A 21,738-nucleotide genomic window follows, 5' to 3' on the forward strand; every position below is an offset into this window, starting at 1 on the left:
TTTGTGTTTCTGAATGGACAGGTAATTAAAGTTTTCTTCTTTTTATTCCTAGGTTACTGCTTGCAGAGAAGATGGGTCATCTTTGCCGAGATGACTCAGTGGAAGGCTTGCGGTTTTACCCAAATTTATTTATGACACAGAGCTAAGGGTTTTGTATTTGAAATACTTTTTGTCCATACTTTTATCTGGTAGATTGTGTGACACTGAGCTAAGAGATAAACCCCGATAAACTGAAGATTTATTAGAATTTCACAGAATGATATAAAACTCTTTTAATCTCTCCCTAAATATTATGGTTCTGAGAACTTTTTTAGGATACATAAAGGAAAATACAGAAAAATGAATGCCAATATGAATTTAAAATCATGCTATAGTTGTGCAAAACCTCCGAGTTTAACTTGAAATACAGTAGATTTTGATTCCCAAAAGTAACCATTTAGTGAAGAAGGGAATTTAAGTCCTTGAAGGAGGAAAAAGATAAGTTGCATGTTTGGATAGGTTAGGTTATTAATTTGGTATGACTAAAATTCACTGAATTATGAATGTTTTCCTCTGTGTCTGATGCACCCATTTTGGGGGGTTTTCTTGAAGGAAGTCATAGCTACAGTGCAGTTTAAGAACCTGACAACATTGGAACAAAATATCAAACTTTACTATACCCCATGAGGCTCTTCCTAAGGGCTTTTTAAAGCAGTCATGGGCATGTCTTCGACAGACCAAACGAAACACCTTTAAAAAAGGAGAGGGCTGGGAGTGTGGCTCTGGAAGAGCTCTTGCCTAGCATGTATGAGGCCCTGGCTCATAGCTCTAGCACAGAAAAAAAAAAAAAAATTAAGAAGAAAATCTTATTTGACTTACATTTATATTCTAAATAGGTTTTTTGTTTGTTTTTTAAGTGATGATTTCATGGCTGGCATTTAAAGAATGCAACTGTGTCATTTTGTTTAAAAAATGCTGTGGATTTTGAAACTGAATTAAAGAGCTGTATAGACATGCCCAGAGTTACGATTACAAATTTGGGAGGTAGATGGCTTAGGAATTCCATAGAATTGTTCTGCGGGTGGAAGGGCAGTGGGAACCTTTAGCTAATTTCACAGGAACCTTAGTGCTCTATTACCTGGAAGCCAAGGATGGAAAGAGAAAGTGGAAAAGTAATATACCTCCTTCTCCCTCCCTTAAGGAATCTTAACACTGAACTTAAAAAAAAAAAAAAACTCTTTCTATCATATTTCAGAAATATGTATTTCTTCTTTGCCCTACACATTATAAGTTGTGTGAAGAAACTATCTTGGTAAAAGGTGTTAATACTGAGACAACAATAACTATCCAATGTTGCCTGTAGAGTGCTTGACTTTTAAAGTGGACTGGCTGACTTCATATGTTACTGCTCTACAGTGTGCAGTGTATCAGCATTACCTCCAACTCAGGGACCCCTACGGGACAGGAGACCCCCTTTCTGAGACCGAGTTGGACACAGAAGAGTAGCGTTGTTTTTAGCCAATTCTCCAGGGGGGATAGTGTACGAGTGGGGAAAATCCTTGGCACCAAGAGGAGGGATGCCCAGGTGCACACTCCAGGACTTTCCTACTAGGTGAGGTAGAGGCCACTGCAAATGCCCCCTTGGGAGGTGCCGAGGTCCTCAGCCACAGGTAAGGGGATTCCCTACCTCTGATCCCTTCCTGAAAAGTGTCTGTTGCTGCTTGGTGTTTTCCAGTGTCATGGGAATGCTGTGGCCAAGGCATCCTGCTTTAGTCTTTGTTTTCCAAACCTGTCACTGACTCTTCATTGTGGTGACAGATCCCCTAATTACCTCATTGCTCAGCCTCAGGTTTATTTTGGAAGTAATAGTGTCTGGCCACCCAAATCTTTTAGGGGGTTAGTTGGACCATAATATAAACTTGTTTGTACATCTCCCCTCTGGGTTGCACTCACTCTGTCACATGGCTCTGGCAGACCTGTGTGTACATACATAAGCACACACACACACAAATCACAGTATCTTGACTGGCTAGGGATCTTAAAAATTAACAGAGATAAATAATAATCTGTTTCACATGTTGGGGTAGTTGCAGATAAGGTTGTTGGAGCTTCTGGATCTAGTTCTAATAGTTGGGATTCATTACAGCAAGCTGACATAATTCAACATACTATTTACTTTAATGTGACAACAGATGAAAAAAAATGAAACAATATGAGATGTTGAGAGTGATCTAAAGAAAAATGACATGAATATGCTTTTCAGATGTCACATTAACTAAAGAATAAGTAAAATTGATTTTATTATTTTATTTTAAAAATGGGCATTTTTCACTTTTTCCAGACCTCCATTTGTATTTTTATTTTTTGCTAAATGAGGTGTTATTTTTGTCTTTTATTGTTAGAGGTTATGTTTAGATACAACCAATCAGGCCCTAAGTGCAAAAAAGTTCTGCCTTGGTGCTTATTTTTGTTCTCCTAACTTTGCTCATAGGAGCATGAATCTCTTTGTAGCTTTATGGTAATGGAGTATTTCTAGCATTCAATAAATATCACTTCCTGTCAAGAAAAATTTTTTTACATTGTATAAGTGAAGGTTGTTTTCAGGGTTAAATGACTGATATTAATGTGTATATAGTAAAATGATTGCAAAATATTAAAATGATTTTCTTACCTTGGTGTTCTTTTATAAATACTTTGTGAAAAACATGTGAAAATGATAAACTTTTAGTCATACCAAGCCAGTATGTTAAGAATTTTTCTTTTAGATTTTATAATTAAGCATTGCTTATAAATATTTATGACTTCAAGTGCTTACTATTTTAGTTATCTTTAAACATGAGAAATGAGTCATGAACTGTTGTTTTTTTTTCCTCCTCTTAATGCTGGATGTGAATCCCATCGTGTGTAGACCCTGTGTGTTTGCGCGAATGTGTAGCTGTAGTTCCCTGTCACCAGACCAGGCTGATCAGAATGTCGGTTCATCATTTCATCACTCTCAAATTCATATATTTAAAATGGTTTTCTTTTGCCCACCAATCTCAGCATCTTCAATGGAGTCACAGCTTATAAGGTGGTTAGGTTTTACAGATTTCGCCTAAGGACAAAATAGCGCATGCTCAACATGATCCCTGAAAATCTCTTAAATTGCCAATAAAGTTCTCTTTATAATCTTATAGTTTGAATCCCTGTGGAGTGATATGTAGGTGTGAATATATCATGCATATAGTAAGTACAATATATAATAAAAACTGTATACCAACAATAGACTTTTATAGCATTAATAAATACACCATTTTAGGGCTAGAAGTATGACTCAGAAATACAGCACCTGCATGGCATGTGTGAGACCCTGGGTTCCATCCTCAGCATCACAGGGAAAAAAAAAAAATCACACTATTTAAATGTGTCTTTTTGCTAATACAAATGGTTGGATTTATGTAAATTTATTGCTGATCCCATACCTTATGATAGATCTAGAGTGTAAGCTCCACAAGGGCAGAGATTTTTGTCTGGCTTGTTCATAAATATATCCCCAGAGCCTAGAACAGGGCCTGGCACACAGTAAGCATTCAATAAATATTTACTGAATGAATTAGCCTTGATGTATATACCTATTTATAATTTACCTACACTTTATCCTACTTTAGCTCTCGTTCAATTCAATCTAAAAGAATCTTTTTTTTTTTTTTTAAATACATACAGGTTTTGTGTGAGGAACTTTGTGAAGCATTAGGCAAAGGGGTAGGATAATACAAATAATATACTGCCCTGCCTTGAAGAAGAGGGTGGAATTGTTGGAGAAATGAAATACAGTGAAACAACTTTTCACTGAAGGTAGAGTGAAGTGCCATGGATAGGGAACAAGTACCATACTGTGGAGGACTGAGGGAGCCTTCAGTTTTTTTGTGTTTTTTTTTTTTTTTAAGAGATAGAGAATTTTTTTAATATTTTTCATTTTCGGTGGACACAACATCTTTATTTTATTTCATGTGGTGCTGAGGATCGAATCCAGCGCCCTGTGCATGCCAGGCGAGCGCATTACCGCTTGAGCCACATCCCCAGCCCAGAGCCTTCAGTTTTGATGGAGTGCTCTGGGAGGCTTTGTGGGAGAAGAAGAACCTGGTAAACTAGGCCCACAAAGACTGAGAGGTTGCCAGTAAGTGGAAGGCACTGGGTCAAGGGAACAGCATAAGTTGTGCCCCTTCCCTTCCTGGACATGTCTCCTTTGTCTGCCCAGACTTCCTTTCTTTAAGTTCAAAGACTGTCATACAGCTTTTTTTTTTTTTTTTTTTTTTTTTTTTTTTTTTTTTGAGTCCTCACTGTCCTGGGCTAGTGGCGTTACAAGTAAATTCTCAGTTAAATATTAACCGAATGGGTGGGCTGGAGTGTGACTCATTGGTAATGTGCTTACCAAGCATACATGAGGCCTCTAGGTTCAATCCTCAGTACCTAAAACAAAACAAAAAGTATTGATGACTTTCAGATAATAGCACTGTGTCTTAAGTTGACTAACAAACCTAAATCTATGTTCTTTACCCCTTTTCCCACAAGGCTTCTCAACCAGACTTGTTATGGGTCAGCCTGAGATTTGCTCTTATTTAAATTTTAAGACATGGGCCATATCCATGATGTGGGAGAGACTCCTAAAAAGTCAGGTTACACACATGTAAGATCTTGTTTTTATAAGCTGTTATTAGAGTGTGAAAATTGGATCATTCATGTTCTTCTTTGTGTCCTGATATGAAATCATGAGTCAGTTATGGCTTTCATCTCAGAGCACTAACTTGGGAAATAAAACATTTCTCCATTTGTGTACAGGGAGTTACTGAGTCCAGATTTTGTAGTCTGCATAGATCATTAGATTAGTTGCTAGTCTAAAATAATTCAATGTGTGTGTCTTGAGAGCCAGTTTTAGTTCAGTATGATACCACCACACACCAGTGTTTTTTGAAGGTCTTTTTCAGTCTTCACTTTTATTTCAGAAAAGATTAAACTAAATCTTAATTAATAAAGACTGTAATATAGTTTGGCAAGTAATTCTAAGTAAAAAATGATCAAACATCTCAATGAAACTGTATTTTAAAAATGACCAAACATATCTATTAAGGCTTGTTTCTGGATTTAGGTTCTCCCACTCTCAAATAGTGGCTTTTTGTGGGAAGAGTGTCTTTTGAAAGATTACCATAGAGCAAGTTATCAGGCATTCCTGCCTAAGAATCTCTTTTGTAGCCTCCAGTTTACTTATTCTTGGAAGTTACATTTAACTATTATTATTATTTAAAATGTCCAGGAATAGCTGTGTTTTGGCTTTAGCTGTCTTTGCTAAGTGTTTAAGATGAAGCAAGTCAAACTGATTTTTGTTTCTATCTATTGTTAACAGTCAGCTGTGTTTCCATGGGAGTCCTGGGGGAACTTTACAGCAGCTTCTCAGTTCCGCTAGTGCCATTTGCGCTAGGATGGGTCCAGGCCTCGCTTGACCATGTGGCTTCCCTTGGAAGCATCAGGGATGTCTCCCTTCTCCGATGACCCTCCTCTTCATAGGAAATGCACTGATTGGCTTTCTGTCCTCCAGTGGTCTCACTGGCATATTCCTGTGCTGCATCAATCTGGTTCCAGTACTAATGAATTCTTGTTTCTCTTATAGACCTCCCATCTACTCAAATGGCCCTCCAGCCTATTACTTCTCAATCAGACTTCTATCATGGACCACTCGATAGACCCGATTTTTAAAGGGGACTCCAAACTGCTTGCCCAACATCGTCCCCTTTCAGCCTGAAGAAGCCAGAACGATCTTCGCCCCCTTTCCTTACATCAGTAAGGAGTTCCCAAAATTAGAGGGGGGAATGAAGCCAGATTTAAAATTAGGTAGTCAGTGTAGTTAGGTAAATCGGGTCTAATATCGAGTGAAATCTAAATGGAGGCCATGTTGAGAATGAATTCCCAGAAAAGTTGAACAACTCTCCTAGAGAATTAAAGAATGTTAATGAAGTCCAGGAAAAAGCCCAAGGCCAAAGTCCATCCCAAAGAAATCTTAATGAACAGCCCCAGCAGATTTAAAGATAGCCCATCCCAAAGAAGTGTTAATGAAGTCCTTCCTGCCCAGATTACTTCTTTGGCCCACCTGTGTCCCACCCCTGGGCCTTCCCACCTACATTCCATCACTGAAAACTATAAAATGGAGAGACAACCGCACTTCCAGGATTCCATCTCTTGGGTACCCTTCTTCCTCCTGGAGAAGTCTTTTCTACTGTCCTTTAATAAACTTCTAATTTTCCACTCTGACCTTGCTTCAGCGTACTTCTCTGGTGTTATTCTTCAACAATGGGGAAGCAAGGACTGGTCACCAGTCAACAGCGGTAACAATAGCATAAGTGAATAATTGTGTTGCCTTTTAGAAGGTGATGAATTAAAAGATCTGCAAATGACATGTTTTTTAAAAGTTTTGAAATTTTAGGTGATATTTACAAACAGTGAGATGCACATGTTAAGTCCCATGCGCTGTGACAAATGCGTAGTAAAGCCACCTAACACCCTAACCAATAGAACAATGTATCACACTCCCACCCCAAAGATTCCCTGGTGTTTCCTTCTAATCGCTGGTTCTCCAGGGGCTGTGCTCTGCTATCTATTACCATACAAAATTAATGTTTAAATAATATGTTCTGCATAAAAGAAAACAAATGGTAAACCTCAGTGCACATTATTAATAACCGATGCTGATGTGGAACTCTATCTTCAATTCTTTTAAAAAGACAAATTTAACACTTATCTTTTTTTTTTTTTTAATGCTTAGTTATTTTTAATTTAATTAAAAGCCAAGTCTGACTCCAGGAGAAGAAAAAGCAATCTGCAATTTATCTGAACTTTTCCTTTGAAATTCTTCAATGACATTTGGGAAAACAAGTTTACAGCCCACAGGTTATGCCACTTCAGTGGCTTTTCTTGCAATCTGACCCAGGTAAAGAAGTGATTGTATTTTAAGTGCCTGGAGACCACTTACTCACCCTTGAAACTCTAGGTCCGGGCTGGGGGCTGGGGGCTGGGGGTGCAGCGTATGGGGGGTCTGCGTCTGGGGTGCCCCGCCCCCTTCCCGCAAAACCCAGCCGGGCGCACGTTTCCTGCGGGTTTCCTGTCCAGCGGCGGCTAGCCGGAGGGGGCAGGAAAGGATGCGCTGCCCAGAAGTGGCGGGGGCGGACCTCGCTGGGTCCGGAATGACCCCCGCCCTCCGGGTGCCCGCCTCCCCTTGTCGTCCGGGGCGGGTCCGGGCGGGGCTGCGGGAGCGGTGCTCCGCGGGTCGCGGGAGCGCAGTCCCGGGTCGCGGGATGCTCCGCGCGCAGCCTCGCGGCCCTTGAGGCCTCCCTCCCACCTCACCGCCTCTCCACCTCTCCCGGCCGGCCTGGAAACCTCCGTCCAGCCTCACACCCTCGCCAGTCCCCAGAGGTAAGGAGAGCCGTGGGCAGCTGGATGCCCGCGCCCCGGCCGGCGCTCCTGTGCCACGGGGGTCGGGAAAGGCTGCCGGACCTTGCCTCCTCCTGGCAGCCTGAAAGCGCAGACGGATAGTGGCGTTCACTCCACGCACCGCTTTCGATCCCCGGGGAACGAACTCTTAAAAGGTGTTGATTTTACACCCAGGAGTCTACCCTGAACCCGGCTCTTCCCGACGCTAGTGTTGCCGATGTAACAGAGATCGGCTGTAGGCGGTGTTGAGTCCAGATGGTTGGGATCTTGAAAAATCGTAGCTCTGAGACTAAGCGTTGCCGAGTAAGTTTGTTTCTTAACAAAAATAAATCTTTTCTGGGATACAAATAACATGAGATGTAAGAATTTCAAGACGATCTTCATTAAAAGGGCTTTGTACCGACCGCTCCATGGCTGGAGTTCCTAGCACCAACCTGACCTGCTGCCTTTGGAAGCTGAGTAAATGGGGCTTGCGCAGCCTTCCCGGGGAACCCAGGCACAGCAGCCTCCACTGGATCTGTAAACAAAGTCTGTTCAAACGAACGGCTTTGGAATTGGATTTCCTGCTAATATGTACAAGAGTATATGCATGTTTGTCAGAGGGACAAAAGACACTTTGTTTCTGTTTAGTTAAATTAATCAATTAACTAATTTTTGTAATTTCAACTCTGAAAAGTCATTAGGGAATTATTATTTTTTTCTTTTTTGGCAGATGTGAAAGGGAATATAGAAGCGTTTACTTAGCTGTTTTAGCAAAAGCATGGGATCTAAGGTTGAGTGATGCCATTGAGAATATTCACAACTTCTCTTCACCCTCTTTCCTCTCAGCAGATGCGTTTAGAATTTGTCTACAAACGTTTATGTACTTGAATGCTATGTACAAGTTGGTATTTGGGGGAGTTGTTTTTTTTTTTTTTTCCCATTTATTTTTTCCGTGTGGGGATTTAACCCGAGACCTCCAGCATGCTAGGCAAGTGTTCTACCACGAGCTACATTCCCAACGCCTATACAAATATTTTAAAATGTGTCTTAAATGGACCTAACTTATTTTCTTGACATGATTCTCAAGCCAAACACTGTTAAGTAGTCAGTAGTGGAATTGGGAATAACATGTTGAAAGACAGCAAGGTAGACAAAAAAACACAAGGATGGATTCTGACTGTGAACGGAATACATATTATGATTTATAGGTAGGCCAATTTATTTTATAATTCCATTTTCTGTTCAGTCTAAATATGGATTATCACACAATTTTGTGTTTTACTGGTCATTTTCATGAGAAGGAAAATGTATTATAATCATAAAATCAGTTAAGATTAATGGCCTAAAAAAAAAGCCAGTTCAGCTTTTGGAAGCTTGGTTACTGATTATCAGTGACTTAAATGAAGCATTTTAATTGCCTTAAGTGCCCATACTTGCCCCAGAGATTGGATGATGCTGTCTTCCAGGGCCTCACCTACTGTCTTTGGTCAGGTTTCCCAATCTATGTTCAAGGTTAGGATTGGGTCAAATATGTGGCTAATTCCACCAAACCAAAATTTTCTTTTCTTTTCTTTTTTTTTTTTTTTTTTTGTGGAAGTTGAGAAAGGGAGGGATCCCTGCCCATTTGTATAGTTACACTTGAGATGTCTGCTTCCCTCACAGGAAGCTCACTTTCTTTTGTTCAACCAACTCTTACTGAAAGAAAGCTGAGGGACACACCAATTTCCTTTCCATTGAATTTTGGCTTATTGCAGTCTGTCTGCTTAATTCCATTAATTTCTGTTCTTATCTTCAGGGAGGTAACATATATTTCCAAATGTAATATAATTGTTTTTTAAATATACATTAAATATGGGACTGGGAACGTAGCTCAGTACTAGCTAGAGTGCTTGCTTAAGTGTGTGCAAGGTCCTGGGTTCAATACCCAGTACCACAAAACAAAATGAAACAAGACAAAAAAAAAAATGGAATAATAGGGAGACTGTAAACATTAATAAATATGTATTTGGTTACGTTTAATAGAACATAGTTTGCTAGATTCTAATATGAAAAAAAATTGGCTATAAATGCCCTGCATCTTTTTCTATAATCTAATGTTCTAGTATTTGTTTATTGGCCTTTTCCCACAAATCATTGTGAGCCACAGGCCAATAAGGTCTTCTTCTTTGCCTTCCTAGGTGGTCTGGAAAGACTGCTGTATGAATCATCTATCTCCCAATACATAGCAGCAGCAAGAAATTTTGGAAGACTGACAAGAGATGATAATTTTTATTTATGTTTTCTCCTTAGACTATCCTAAATAAGGGAAGTTAGGGCCACATGGAGTTCAGATTTCATGTAATATATCAGGTATCTTTCAAAGGTTTGATCTTTTGGATGTAGTTCATAGGAATCAAAGAAATGAAGCATTTCAGATAACACACTCATTATTTAAAGAAATCTTAATGGCCTGTTTGTGGAATCCAGGTAGGGAATTCCACATAGCACTGATAAATGAAAGTTTGACAAATACTTAGTAAACTGATCAGTGAGAAATGCCCAGCATATAAATCATGTGGAAATGTGTTATGCAGATTGGCTATCAGCTTTGATAAAATTAAGCAAGTAACAAACTCTCTACTTAAAATGCGCTATAAAGATAAAAGATTTTCATGTTGTGCAAAGATACTCTTGGTGTTAGACATACCTGAATGTTCTGGACAGGTGAACTCAGGTTTATACGATTACAGGTCATTGCCCCAGGGAAAATTATTGTTCTCTCTGGTTTTCTTTTAATATCATCTAGGAAGTTCAACTTCTTATAATGGCTTTGTCAGTTTGTGATTTTATGAATCACGTTGAATGGAGTCATCATTTTTTGAGATTCTAATTTCAGGTGTTTTTGGAAAAAGAAAATCACAATTCGGATGGGAGAAAGGACATGAGGAGACTAAAGACCTGGGATTTTGCTGATCAGAATGAAACCAATGTTGAAAGACTTTTCAAATCTATTGTTGGTGGTGCTCTGTGACTATGGTGAGTGTTGTGAGTATACTTGGTGCTAAAGGTGTCAATAAACAAGCGTCAATGTGAAGATTTTGATTCACTGATGTTGATGAACTTCCATGGAAGAGGCAATAGGGTCAACTGTGTAGAACCTTTTAAATGGTGGCTTTGCAACCCTGGGTTCTCTTAAGGTGCTTCAGGAGTTCAGCATGATGGTTTAAATTGTACTTTAAATATATTTTTAACTCAAACATTTTTTTAAAAAAACTCACTACCATTTCAATAAATTGGAAACAAGCTTGTTACTCTGAGTTCTCTTTGATTTCCCAGAAGTTCAGTACTATAAGTCACTTCACACACACACACACACACACACACACACACACACACACTGATGTTTTGTATATTGGGGCTCTACACGAGATTTCTCTTGACTTGGACTGGGTTTGTAGGTCAGTGGTCAAGCACTTAACCTACAGTGCGCAAGGCCCTGGGTTCTATCCCCAGCACTGAAAAAAAAAAAGAGAGAGAGAGAGATTTCACTGGACAACAGAGTTTTGCCACTGGAGTATCTTTGGAACCAGTCTGAATTTCAGTTGTATGCTTTTAGACAAAGTTCTTAGTCTCTTTCAACCATATCAATAACACTGACTTCCCAGGGTCAGTGTTTTAAAAAAATCAGTATGTGGAATACCTTGAATGTCTGAGCATATATATAATAGGTGTTTAAAGTTACTTCTTTTTATTGTTTCATCTCAAAATTGAGTTCATTTCTCAATTATTGAAGTGGTCTTGTATAACTGTTGAACCAATAGCATCAACAATGTGACTTAATCTTCTCTACTTTTGATGATTTCTTAATATTTCTAGACATCTAAGCACTTGATGGTATGAGAGTAAAAACTCTTCAGATTTGATGAAAGAATTGTGTTTCAAGAAACAGGTAACCCTGGCTTGAGTAATATCAGTGGCAAAGCCAGTTAAATGGACCAGAGCTGGCTGGGGTTATGGCTCAGAGGTAGATCGCTTGTCTAGCACGTGCGAGGCCCTGGGTTCGATACTCAGCACCACATAAAAATAAATAAAATAAGGGTATTGTATCCAACTACTTTTAAAAAATAAATTTTTTTCTTTTTCTTATTATTGGTTGTTCAAAACATTACAAAGCTCTTGACATATCATATTTCATACATTTGGTTCAAGTGGGTTATGAACTCCCATTTTTACCCCGTATACAGATTGCAGAATCACATCGGTTACACATCCACTTTTTTACATAGTGCCATACTAGTGTCTGTTGTATTCTGCTGCCTTTCCTATCCTCTACTATCCCCCCTCCCCTCCCCTCCCATCTTCTCTCTCTACCCCATCTACTGTAATTTATTTCTCTCCCTTGTTTTTTTTCCCTTTCCCCTTATTTCCTCTTATATGTAATTTTGTATAAAGATGAGGGTCTCCTTCCATTTCCATGCAATTTCCCTTCTTTCTCCTTTCCCTCCCACCTCTCTTCCCTGTTTAATGTTAATCTTTTTCTCATGCTCTTCCTCCCTGCTGTGTTCTTAGTTGCTCTCCTTATATCAAAGATGACATTTGGCATTTGTTTTTTAGGGATTGGCTAGGTTCACTTAGCATAATCTGCTCTAATGCCATCCATTTCCCTGCAAATGCCATGATTGTGTCATTTTTTAGTGCTGAGTAATACTCCATTGTGTATAAATGCCACATTTTTTTTATCCATTCATCTATTGAAGGGCATCTAGGTTGGTTCCACAGTCTAGCTATTGTGAATTGTGCTGCTATGAACATCGATGTAGCAGTATTCTTATGGTATGCTCTTTTAAAAAAAGAGCGTACTATTTTTTTATAAAAAAAAAAAAAAAAACAATGAACCAGAGCATGTAGAGGTCATTTTAGCCAGATCTCCTTTCTCAGACTTTTTTTTTTAAAGAAGTTTATTTAAGAAAGATGACACTCGATTTAAGGAAATTTGGGGTTTTTTTCTTTTAAAGTAATTTATCACTATTTTAAACGAGTTGCTTTACATGTAACAGCTTCCTACAAAAAATAATTAGTGTCCTTGGTTTCACAGTGATAAATAAGACATCTAAATTCTCCATTTAAACAAACACACATTGATGTTTATTGTAAAGAGCAAAATATCTTGCCAGAATATGCAAACGAAAGTTGAATGAGTGGCTGGGTATGGTGGCACGTGTCTTGTAATCACAGCTACTTAGGAGGCTGAGGCAGGAGGATCCCAAGTTCAAGGCCAGCCTGGGCAAGTTAAGTTAGTGAGATCCTGTCTCAAAACACAAAAAAAACAAACAAGGGGCTGGGGATAGAAATCAGTGATAAAGTGCCCTGTGTTCAATCCCCAGTTCAAAAAAATGGAGAACAGAAGTTGAATGCACAGGTCACTCATGGAAAAGAAGATACTTTGGGAGATCTAGTTTTTTTTTCCCTTTAATATGAATCAAAATACCATCACTGTTTTTGTTTGTTTGTTTGTTTGTTTTGTTTTAGCAACACATTTCTATAGAGCAGATCCTTTAAATACAATTAAGAAATGAGGACAGGGGAAATGAAAGAATGGAGAAGTCTATACTAGAGTAAGCAGGATATGCTATAACTAAATTATAGTTTTCTTCATGAGAGTATCTTCTAGTCTGAAGGAATGGGAGTTAATCTCTCTTCAGTGCATACCTCTTATCTGCGGCTGCTGGAACTCATCAATTGCATCTTTGTTCTCCATTTCCAACTGTGCACGTCGCCTCTTTCCTTGACTGGCAACCATTGAATCAGAATCTGATCAGCCCATCGACAACCTTATTGTCATTTATGATAAACTTCCATTAGTTATTGAAGTGGATCACTTAATTTTTTCCCATGATTTTACTGGTTCATTATAGTTGTAATAATAATGTTGGGATTTGTTCTCATGTCTTTGTACATGTGCACAATATAATTTGGCCATTATCAATCTCTAGTCTTTCCCCATATCCATACCTCCTCCGTTTCCCTGGTCCCTTTATTCTACTGATCTCCCTTTGATTTTCATGAGCCCCCACCTCCTCCTTTTTTCTCTCTAGCTTCCACCTATGAGAGAAAATATACAATCCTTTACCTCCTGGTTTATTTCGCTTAACCATAATGCTCTCAAGTTCCATCCTTTTCCTGCAAATGACATAATTTCATTCTTCTTTATGACTGAATAAAACTCCACTGTGTATGTATACCACATTTTCTTTATCCATTCATCCACTGATGGACACCTAGGCTGTTTTAATAGTTTGTGTGCCTCTAATTTTAAAATGCACCCCACCACCAACCTGTCCCTTTGAGATTGAAATTAATGTGACTTCTCTCAGTCTTGACTCCTTCCCTGGGCTGTGGTGCATGCTCTTTACCTACTAGTTACAAAAGTTGCCAGCTGGGCTCTGAACCAGCATATGATCTGCTCCAGAACCAGTCACCTTCCTTGACCTGAGCTGTTTGCAGACATAAGCGAACATCCCTCAACTTCCATTTTGCCTAAGTGGAAAACAACAAAACAAAACCCACCTTTATCCTAGAATGATTTTCAAGTAAGTGATGATCAAGCATTCAAGTCTATCCAAAATTTATGTATATTATTTCACCTCATCTCAAATAAGAAATAGGTGAAGTGCTGAGCTAATTAAAAAAAAAATAGTTCTATGTGCTAACATATTTATATGCTAATTATAAGAATCTTTGATTAAATATATAAGGGTATTGTAAAGACTATAACCCAAATGGAAAACACATGAGCCCCTTTGGACATATAGAATATGTACACAGTATACATGGATGTGACATATATAATAAGAATAATAAACTGATAATTATACCAGTTCTTTTTCAAACCAGAAGGGCACTGAGTTGTTCATTCCCCGGTCATGGGCCAACTGATTGTCTCATTGCCAAATTCTGCCTCTTTGATGTGTATTTGGATGGGGTTCAAAATAGAAACAAGGATTCTTGTGTATCTGTGTTCTTTGTCCTATTCACTTCAACTGCTCTGCTGGGTCTCTTTTTAAAAGATATGATTGATCCTAACTGTCTGATACTTGGGAGACTAGAAGTCATCTGTTCTATCTAGGCCAATACCAATTGCTGTAATGTCATTAAAATTGCCAAGGACAAGCCTAGTTATTTCATAAATATTCATTCTATCCCTTGGGTGATTCATGCAAAATAAAGTGTCAACTTATCTTATCCATCTAAAAAATTCTACTTCAGATAAACCAAGAAGACTGGTTCCTTTCCCAAGCCCTTGTCTTGAATACAAGACAGTAACAACTATGAGGTAAAATAGATACATACCTCAGAGACTTCTAGAGATTTAACCAAGTAAACATAATGTTCTTAGCAAAGTGCCTCATGCATAGGAAGTACTCAATAAATGTTAGCTATTTTGTTTAAATTCATAGGTAAAATAGGGTCTTATGTTTTAAATAATCTAGAGCAGTTGATTGTGTCAGTTGTATCAAGCTCTCGCTAATTTCACCATCTATTCATTTCCCCCACATACCTAAAAACCAGAACATGATTAAAATAAGAAATGTGAGTTTTTTTTGATTTTTAACCTGAGAATTATCAACTGTTATTCTAGTTTTGTAGAGTTCCACTGCAATATGATGAGAGTTGTGAGTTCAGAGTACTTATCACTAATTCGTTATTCTAAATATCATGAAAGGTGGTGAGAAAACAGAGCCACTTAAAATGGAATGAGCTCAATGTCCAGAGCCCAGGAGCTATCTGTTGTCATTTTACATGCTATTTCATCCTTGGCTGGGTTCCAGCTTCCCTAGAATCTAAAATGCTGTTTTCATCAGTGTCACTAATAGTGCTGCTCAGATGCCACCTTTTAAAACAATTTCCAACCATTTCATTTCAGTCCTTGGAGAAGCCGAGTATCTCCTCTTAGGAGAGCCAGGCCATGTAGCGCTAAGCAACAGCACCGTGTCAGTGGATTTCCAGTATGCTGATGGTGCTAACGGGACGCTGAGGAATGTGTCTGTCCTGCTGCTGGAGGCCAACACCAATCAGACTCTTACCACCAAATACCTCCTGACCAACCAGTCTCAGGGAACACTGGAGTTTGAGTGCTTCTACTTCAAAGAGGCTGGCGACTACTGGTTCATGATGACTCCGGAAGTGATAGACAACAGTACTGCAGTCCCCTGGTGGGAGAAAAGTGCCTTTCTGAAGGTGGAATGGCCCGTCTTTCATGTTGACTTGAACAGGACATCCAAGGCAGCAGAAGGCACCTTCCAGGTGGGCCTTTTTACCAATCAGCCACTGTGTCTGTTTCCTGGTGACAAACCTGACATGTTGGTGGATGTCATCTTCACCAACAGTCTTCCTGAGGCTAGGACAAGTCCAGGTCAGCCACTAGAGATAAGAACTAGCAAAAGGGCAGAGCTCACTCAAAGTCAATGGGTTGAGTTTGGCTGTGCACCTGTGGGGCCAGAGGCCTATGTCACCGTGGTGCTAAAGCTGCGTGGCCAAGACTCGGTCATCACTTCCACAGGACCCATTGACCTGGCTCAGAAATTTGGATACAAATTGGTGATGGTGCCAGAGCTGACGTGTGAGTCTGGAGTGGAGGTGATGGTCCTGCCCCCACCGTGTGTCTTCGTCCAAGGAGTGGTGGCTGTCTACAAGGAGGCCCCCAGACGCCCTGGAGAGAGGACCATTCAGCTAGCAGAAAAGAGCTTGCCCCTGGGAGAGAGGAGAACGGTGTTTAACTGCACTTTGTTTGACATGGGCAAGAATAAATATTGTTTTAACTTTGGAGTTTCAAGGAGAAGCCATTTTTCTGCAAAGGAAAAGGAATGCATGCTCATTCAGAGAAATATAGGTTGGTATTGAGATTTTTAAACATTTAAAAGTCAGATTGGTGTCTCGATTGAATCAAAATCATTATTTAGTACTTAGGTGAACTTCAGGTAAACTGTACCATCATTTTAATGGTTCATTCCTTAACCAATTGGCATTTTCATCCTTATCTGAAAAATTAAAAGAGTACAGTCACCCCCTACCATTGTGGGAGATGAGTTCCAGGATCCCTGCAGATACCAAAAAGCCATAGTGTTTGCATATAAGTTATGCATATCCTCCTATATATTTTAAATCATTTATAGATTACTTACGATACCTTATACTGTGTAAATGTATGTAATAAATCATTATACTGAATTGTTTAGGGAAGAGTGACAAGAAAAAAGTCTGTACATATTTAGTACAGACACTTTTTAAATTTTTTCTTTTTAGTTATAGATAAACACAATGCCTTTATTTTATTCATTCATTTTTATGTGGTGCTGAGAATCGAACCCGTTGCCTCAAACATGCTAGGCAAGCGCTCTAACACTGAGCCACAATCATAGCCCCAGACACAATTTTTTTTTCTCTGAATATTCTCCATCCACGGTTAGTTGAATCTATGGATGTGAAATCTGCAGGGAATTGGGGGGCAATTGTACTGGTGGAAAAGAGACCCACTTAACTTCTTTAAGGTTTCAGTAAATAAAATAGGGATAATAAAGATACATACCTCAGAGACTTCTAGAGATTTAACCAAGTAAACATAATGTTCTTAGCAAAGTGCCTCATGCATAGGAAGTACTCAATAAATGTTAGCTATTTTGTTTAAATTCATATTATTACATCATACAGAAAAGTCCATGGCAGAGAATTAATTGGATTTCCAAGCTAAGTTCCAAATTGTATTTAGTAACTCCTCTTTTCTAGTCAGGTTTTTTTTTTCTTCATTATTCATTATAGCAATGAATCCTCTTTAGTGAGAAATTAAATCAAGATTTCTGAAAGTGTCTTCAGGTCCTGTGTTCCTTATGTAGTGCTCTGCTGAGTCACTGGGAAGTGGGGTTACCACAATGCCATCCATTCCCGATACTGCTTGTCTGTTGTTTGGTGGTGGTACTGGAGATTGAACCAGAGCCTCATGCATGTGGGGAGGTACTACCACTGAGTCACCCTCTGCTCCCCCGCAATGCTGCTCTATGCCTTTTATTCCCTTTTCCGGAGGGCAAGCTTGGTCTTGCCTTTTATTCCCTTTTCCGGAGGGCAAGCTTGGTCTTAACAAGTGACTTAATTTGGCTGAGATTTTTTTGGTTCACTCCCTTCTGCTCTTATTTTCATCCCACTGAACCCAGGGCCCCCTGACAACCCAAGCTTCTGATTGTCCATAACCCCAAGTGTTTCTTATTACAGATCTACTCATTTCCTGTCCTTAAGAAGTCCCTCTCCTTGAATTCTCTCCCCTTCCACTGGCCACTTGGCTGTTTATACTCACCTGTCTATTCCACCTAGATTCTGTGGGCCATCCCTTTATCCATCCTCCTACCAATTTTCTGAACTCCTTTGCCCTATTTTCCTCTGGATGCACCTGCTAGGTCACGCCCCCACTCTTCATGAGTCCAGCCATCTGCATGGCTGCCCACTGCACTCAAGCTGCTGAGGCTGCACAAGTTCACACCCAGGTGGACTGATGCCACTGTGGGCGGCTCATCCCTTCACCCTCAGCTGGGCCTCTGAGTTATTCAGCAGGTCACCCTGGCTGGCTCATGCTCCATTCTGTTCTGCACAATGGCTCATTTATACCTCCTGCACTTTCCTCAGACCTCAACCCTTGCCCTGTCGTTAACTCTCAGAGCTGGCTTATCTCCTACACACAGGGCAGCTGGAAGCCATTAGATGGGAACTCTGTGCCCCACCATTAAATGATCTGTCAGATCTTCTGGCTTCAGATCCAGCCTCTCCCCTTCCTTTCCTGTCACCAATGGAAAAAGTGTCATTCCGCCAATATCAGGTCAAACCTGCCCTCCACTGTGGACCTCAGCTCTTTTACTCATTCCAGGAACCCTCTGTTAGCATTACCCACCTCTCAACTCTTGTCCCTTCTTACAAAGGCTCATTCTCATCAGCTTTGAAATGTACTTAATTTGCTTGTCTAAAAACAACAACAACAACAAAAACTATCCATCACTCAACCTCCTGCTCTCCAGGTATCAGCCTCTTTCTCTCTTATTCCTTTTATAGCCAGTTTATTGAAAAAAAAAAAAGTTCCCTACACTTTGGGGTTAATTTCCTGACCTCATATTCACATGTTAGCCTACTGAAAACTGACTTCTGCCCCCACTCCACTTCTGAAAATACTGTCACTAAAGCAGCTGGTGAATGAGTTTCAGGTCCCCAAATCCAGGTATCCTTTTCAGCCTGTGTGTCTTCATTAACCTTGATTCTGGGACACCACACCTGCCTTGTTTACCTCCCACCTACCTGGCTGCTCCCGCACCTTCTCCTTGACCTGCCACTTCTAGTTTGTCTCATCCCTTAAGGATTAGTCATCTCTTTTCACTCTCTGCTTGCCTGCTAGATTGCTGTCCTAATGCTGCTAAGTCCAGATGGGCATTTTTTCCCAACCCTTCACCTGCTAAATAGTGGGTATCCCAGAGCTGTCTCTGGGTACCTCAAAAGCATCATATCTGGATTTGGACTTATTATCTTTCCCCTAACTAAACCTGATCCTCAATATAATATTTTATTATGGGGCATGTGGTGTTGGGGATCAAACCCAGGGCATCCAGCTTGACAGGCAAATGCTGTACCCGGCAGCTGTACCCACAACCCAAAGCTGCTTTTCAGTACAGGACTCCACCATTCATCTCATTGCTCAAACCAGAAGCCTAAGACTCTTCTTCTCCTTTATCTCCTATAAATAACGAAATCCTATGGCTTTTGCCTCCTGGGTGTCTGATTCTTGCCACTTCTTCCCAGTTGCATGACACCACTTGGTTTTAAGTCTTCATCATCCCTTACCTGGACTCTTACAACAGATTCCTGCTTGGCTATTGCCGGTCCATTTCATTCTCTCACTGCAGCAGAAGGATCGTTTAAAATTCAGGCCCACTGAGGTCGTTCACCTGCTTAAAACCATTCAGTCACTTTTCTTGGCACGAGAATGGAATCCACAAGGACTTCTACAGTAGGGCTGTCCCTGTTTTCTCTGTAGTCACCAGGTTTCAGCTGGGGCCTGGGATACCCTTCTCCTCCAGCCTTCCCCTACTCAATATTAATCTGTCCTCCAAGTCTCTACTCAGATTATTCTTCCTCCACCTCAGGCTGGTGAACTTCCTTGCCCCAAGCTGCTGCATCCGTCTTCAATTCCTTTTTCATGTCACTTATCACTCTTATCATCACTTGTTTAATGCCACCTGCTATGCCTTTCTCCCACGTCTCACTGAATGGGAAGCTGTCTATGGTCTTTATCTGTTACACTTCGCCTGGCAGCTGTTTTTTGGAGGAGTGGGGGAATACTGGGAATTGAACTCAGGGCACTTGACCACTGAGCCACATCCCCAGCCCTATTTTGTATTTTATTTAAATACAAAATAAAGTTGCTTAGCGCCTCGCTTTGAGCCTGACTTTGTACTTGCAATCCTCCTGCTAGGATTACAAGCATGCGCCATCTTGCCCGGCTGCCTGGTACCTTTAGTTGCTCAATACATGTCTATTAAAGTGGAAATTGAACTCAGGTCTTTCCTATCTCAGCTAGGTATTAGGAAAAAAAGATTGAACTGATTTGATCATCAAGAGATTCTTGACATTTCACAGGAAGACTTGTGTTCAGGGGAGAAAATCTGAGTGAATGTAGTTGAAACAAACCAAGAGAAATCAAGAAATGTGGGCCACTGGATTAAAGACGTTTGGGGCAGGAGGACCATCTTGTTGCTTCTCCAAGCTGTTGCACGCTCCACAGATGCTTCCATTCAGTGTCTACTGAGGGGTTTCAACAGTAGCAGCAGCAGCAGAGGGAAGACCCTGGGGAGGTCAGGGCAGGCAGTGGTGCTCTGTGTGCCCAAACTGAGGGTGGTCAGTGTTTCCTTGCAAGGGTTGCTCCATGTAGCAGGAGCTACCCACAACCCAATAGCAGACCTGACAGCAGTAATCAGAGGAGCTAAACACAGATTTTTCTATGTGGCCAGACTGACAGTGACTGACTACTTGATCAGAAGTGAAATTAATGTTGGAACTTTAAGTGCCTTTCTGTGTTTTTAGTGTGATTGAGCCTGTACAAAATGTTCAGCATCCCTAATCTGAAAATCTGAAATCCTAAGTGCTCCAAAATCCCAAAGTTTTTGAGCACTAACATGATAGCACAAGTGGAACAGTCCACATCTGGCCTCTTGTGATGGATTGCTGTTGAAACACAAGTGCACTAAAAATGTAGAAAATTATAGACTTGATGTTTAAGATGTACTTGAAACATAAATGAATTTCATGTTTAGACTGGGTCTCATCCCCAAGATATCTCATTATGTATATGCAGATATTCAAGAATCTTTTTAAAAAATCTTTTAGTTGTAGATGGACACGATACCTTTATTTTATTTTACTTTTAAATTTTTTTTTTAGTTGTAGATAGATACACAATATCTTTATTTTATTTTTATGTAGTGCTGAGAATCGAACCCAGTGCCTTTCATATGTGAGGAAAGGAGGAAAGTGATTTACCACTGAACCACAGCTACAGCCACTTTATTTTATTTAGTTAGTTTTTTTTTTAATGTGGTGATGAGGATTGAACCCAGTTATTCACACATGCTAGGCAAGCGCTCTACCACAGAGTCACAACCCCAGCCCTCAAGAATCTTAAATTCTTCTGGTCCCAAGCATTTTGGAGAGGGGATACTCAGCCTGTTTATAAATTGATGAAGGCGCTGAGTTCTGTTCATTTTCTATTTAAATTGACGGCTCTGGACAATAAAGACTGACTTTTTCTTTATTTTTGTTTTGCCAAATGGCATCATTTAGGGGCCCTACCATGACTCATATGAAGTACTGAATTTCTTGCTAGTTCTTTTTGACAATGGAAGAATTTGCTTTATGAGTTTATCTCTTTTTCCAACTATGTCTTAGGACCCTAGGATAGTATTTAAATACCAGCACAACAAATTTTGTATGTTGTCAAAAATGACTACTTATGATTTTGTCATAAAGATTACTTTACTCCAGGCACCCTTCCTAGTGTTTTGTGAATATTACCTGTTTAGTCCTCCTAACCCTATGATTTATGTTCATTATGTTGTTAATTTTATAGATGAAAAAATGGGGGCACAGGATGGCTAAATAATTTGCCCGAGGTCCATTGTGTTTGAATGTATAGCCAGAACACAGAGCCAGGTAGACTATGAGATGGGTTCAGTGGTATACCTCTTGCCTAACATGCATGGTGCTCTGGGTTGATCCTCAGCACCATGAAAATACACAAACAAACAACACACACAA

At 39.9% G+C, this 21,738-nt stretch overlaps 2 protein-coding genes across 10 annotated transcripts in view; both read left to right on the plus strand.

Moving 5' to 3' along the window:
• The window catches only part of Vps36 (vacuolar protein sorting 36 homolog), a 30,078-nt gene extending 26,926 nt beyond the window's left edge, over positions 1-3,152 (plus strand). For all 4 annotated transcript variants that reach the window (XM_076872125.1, XM_076872126.1, XM_076872127.1 and 1 more), the window contains one exon: positions 53-3,152. In XM_076872125.1, the coding sequence (XP_076728240.1) occupies positions 53-146 (94 nt within the window). In that variant the 3' untranslated portion in view covers positions 147-3,152. The remainder of the gene's footprint in view (positions 1-52) is intronic.
• Positions 3,153-7,254: 4,102 nt separating this feature from the next.
• The window catches only part of Thsd1 (thrombospondin type 1 domain containing 1), a 28,141-nt gene continuing 13,657 nt past the window's right edge, over positions 7,255-21,738 (plus strand). For 2 of the 6 annotated variants that reach the window (XM_076872058.2, XM_076872053.1), the window contains exons 1-3: positions 7,255-7,419; positions 10,295-10,434; positions 15,323-16,288. In XM_076872058.2, coding sequence (XP_076728173.1) covers positions 10,377-10,434; positions 15,323-16,288 — 1,024 coding nt within the window. In that variant the 5' untranslated portion in view covers positions 7,255-7,419; positions 10,295-10,376. The other 4 variants (XM_076872056.1, XM_076872055.1, XM_076872057.1 and 1 more) reach the window with 4 other exon arrangements.

The sequence above is a fragment of the Callospermophilus lateralis genome, chromosome 12, assembly GCF_048772815.1.
Source record: "Callospermophilus lateralis isolate mCalLat2 chromosome 12, mCalLat2.hap1, whole genome shotgun sequence".
In the NCBI taxonomy this organism is placed as follows: Eukaryota; Metazoa; Chordata; class Mammalia; order Rodentia; family Sciuridae; genus Callospermophilus; species Callospermophilus lateralis.